Below are 1,298 nucleotides of genomic sequence, written 5' to 3'. Positions count from 1 at the left end.
AAAGCCATACACAAATAGGGAGAAACATGAAGTCCTTTTCGCCTTGCCTGTGGGATCAAGTATAAAGAGGAAGTTTGTCTTCAGTCCTCAGTCCTCACTTTGTCTTTATCCTTCAATGTGTGGATAACAATTTATCTTTTGAACTCCAACTCCACAGATCCCACATCTCTCCCTTCTCAAACACCTACTTCTACCTTTTATTTGTTCCCACTCCAGCATCAGAGGCTCACAGAGATACACATCTTTTCACATCAGATTGATTTTATTTTCACCACCATTAATGTTAGTAACCTGTGGTAAAATTGAGCCATTTCTTAGCTGCCAGACCTCTGGACACTCTGCAGATTATTCTGAGGTCTCTGGCCCCACTCAATTACTTGCTGTCCAGATCATCACTTGAAATGCTGGAGGTTTCTGGGGTATTTTCCATTTCTGGCTCTCTATTCAGTTTTTCATTTAGCCGATGATAATGACCAAAGAGTATTGTTCCTTTAGTTTTCTTAGATTTTTTCAGAGATGTGGAAGGCTTTTCTGAGTCTCTTTTGCTTGAATTATTTTGAAGTGTTTTTTTACCCTTATTGGTGGACTTTAGTATCTGTAAGGACAACAGAGAGGCCATAAGGGCATTGGTTTGGGAAAAGAAGATAGGATATACATGTGAAGTAGGGGTTTGTGCCAGATGAAAAATAAATAGGAGTCTTAGGTCGTGGGGAATGAATGCAGAAAGGAGAAGCTTGGGTTGGGTTATCTTACCTTGCTGCCTCTTCCGCATCTGGAGTGATGATAGGAAGTCTTCATATTCTTTCTTTCTTTCATCGATGATGTTGACTGGGCCATATCTGCATTAGGCTTCTGTGATTTCTTGGTTGCCTTAGCCATACTGAAGCCTCCCAGTGGTCTTCTGAAGAGCTGTAAGGATCCTAGGCATATATGTCCTCCCAAGACAATGAAGGGCCACACCCTTCAGCCTTCATTGGCCAGCAAGTTACTCCCCAGCCAATGAGGACTAAGGAGGAGGTTAGACCTCACAAAGCACTCTCTCTGACACTTCTGTACATGAAGAGGCTAGGGAGGTTGCTAGGGAAACCAGGCTATAGCTTAGATATTGCAAATCAACACTCTTGGCACTTCTGGGATGTGGGGGAGAGGAGATGCTAGGAAGGCAAAAATGATCTGGTTGGGCAAAGGAGACTTTTCTTTAATATACCTGAAAGAGCCACCCCACCCTAATTCTTATATAGTGTTCAATAGTGGTAGTACAGGTGGTAGAGATCTTCCTCTACCAAAGTATTCCCCAA

General features: G+C 42.6%; 1 protein-coding gene across 1 annotated transcript; it reads right to left on the bottom strand.

The window, feature by feature from the left end:
* Window positions 1-373: 373 nt before the first annotated feature.
* Window positions 374-879, bottom strand: LOC139703523 (uncharacterized protein CXorf51A-like). Its single transcript, XM_071607025.1, has 2 exons — window positions 754-879; window positions 374-595 (listed from the first exon to the last, which is right to left on the bottom strand). Exons 1-2 carry the CDS (start codon window positions 877-879, stop codon window positions 374-376), a joined length of 348 nt encoding a protein of 115 aa, XP_071463126.1.
* Window positions 880-1,298: the final 419 nt, after the last annotated feature.

Source organism: Marmota flaviventris, chromosome Y (assembly GCF_047511675.1).
Source record: "Marmota flaviventris isolate mMarFla1 chromosome Y, mMarFla1.hap1, whole genome shotgun sequence".
Classification (NCBI taxonomy): Eukaryota; Metazoa; Chordata; class Mammalia; order Rodentia; family Sciuridae; genus Marmota; species Marmota flaviventris.
The sequence above is the reverse complement of the archived record's forward strand: the minus strand, read 5'-3'. Positions and strand labels throughout refer to the sequence as shown.

Excerpts from the sequence above, each read along its gene's own strand:
- LOC139703523 (XM_071607025.1), bottom strand. The coding sequence starts at position 879 with ATGGCTAAGGCAACCAAGAAATCACAGAAGCCTAATGCAGATATGGCC. Across the intron at positions 596-753 it reads GATGCGGAAGAGGCAGCAAG|ATACTAAAGTCCACCAATAA; the intron begins GTAAGATAACCC and ends TTGTCCTTACAG.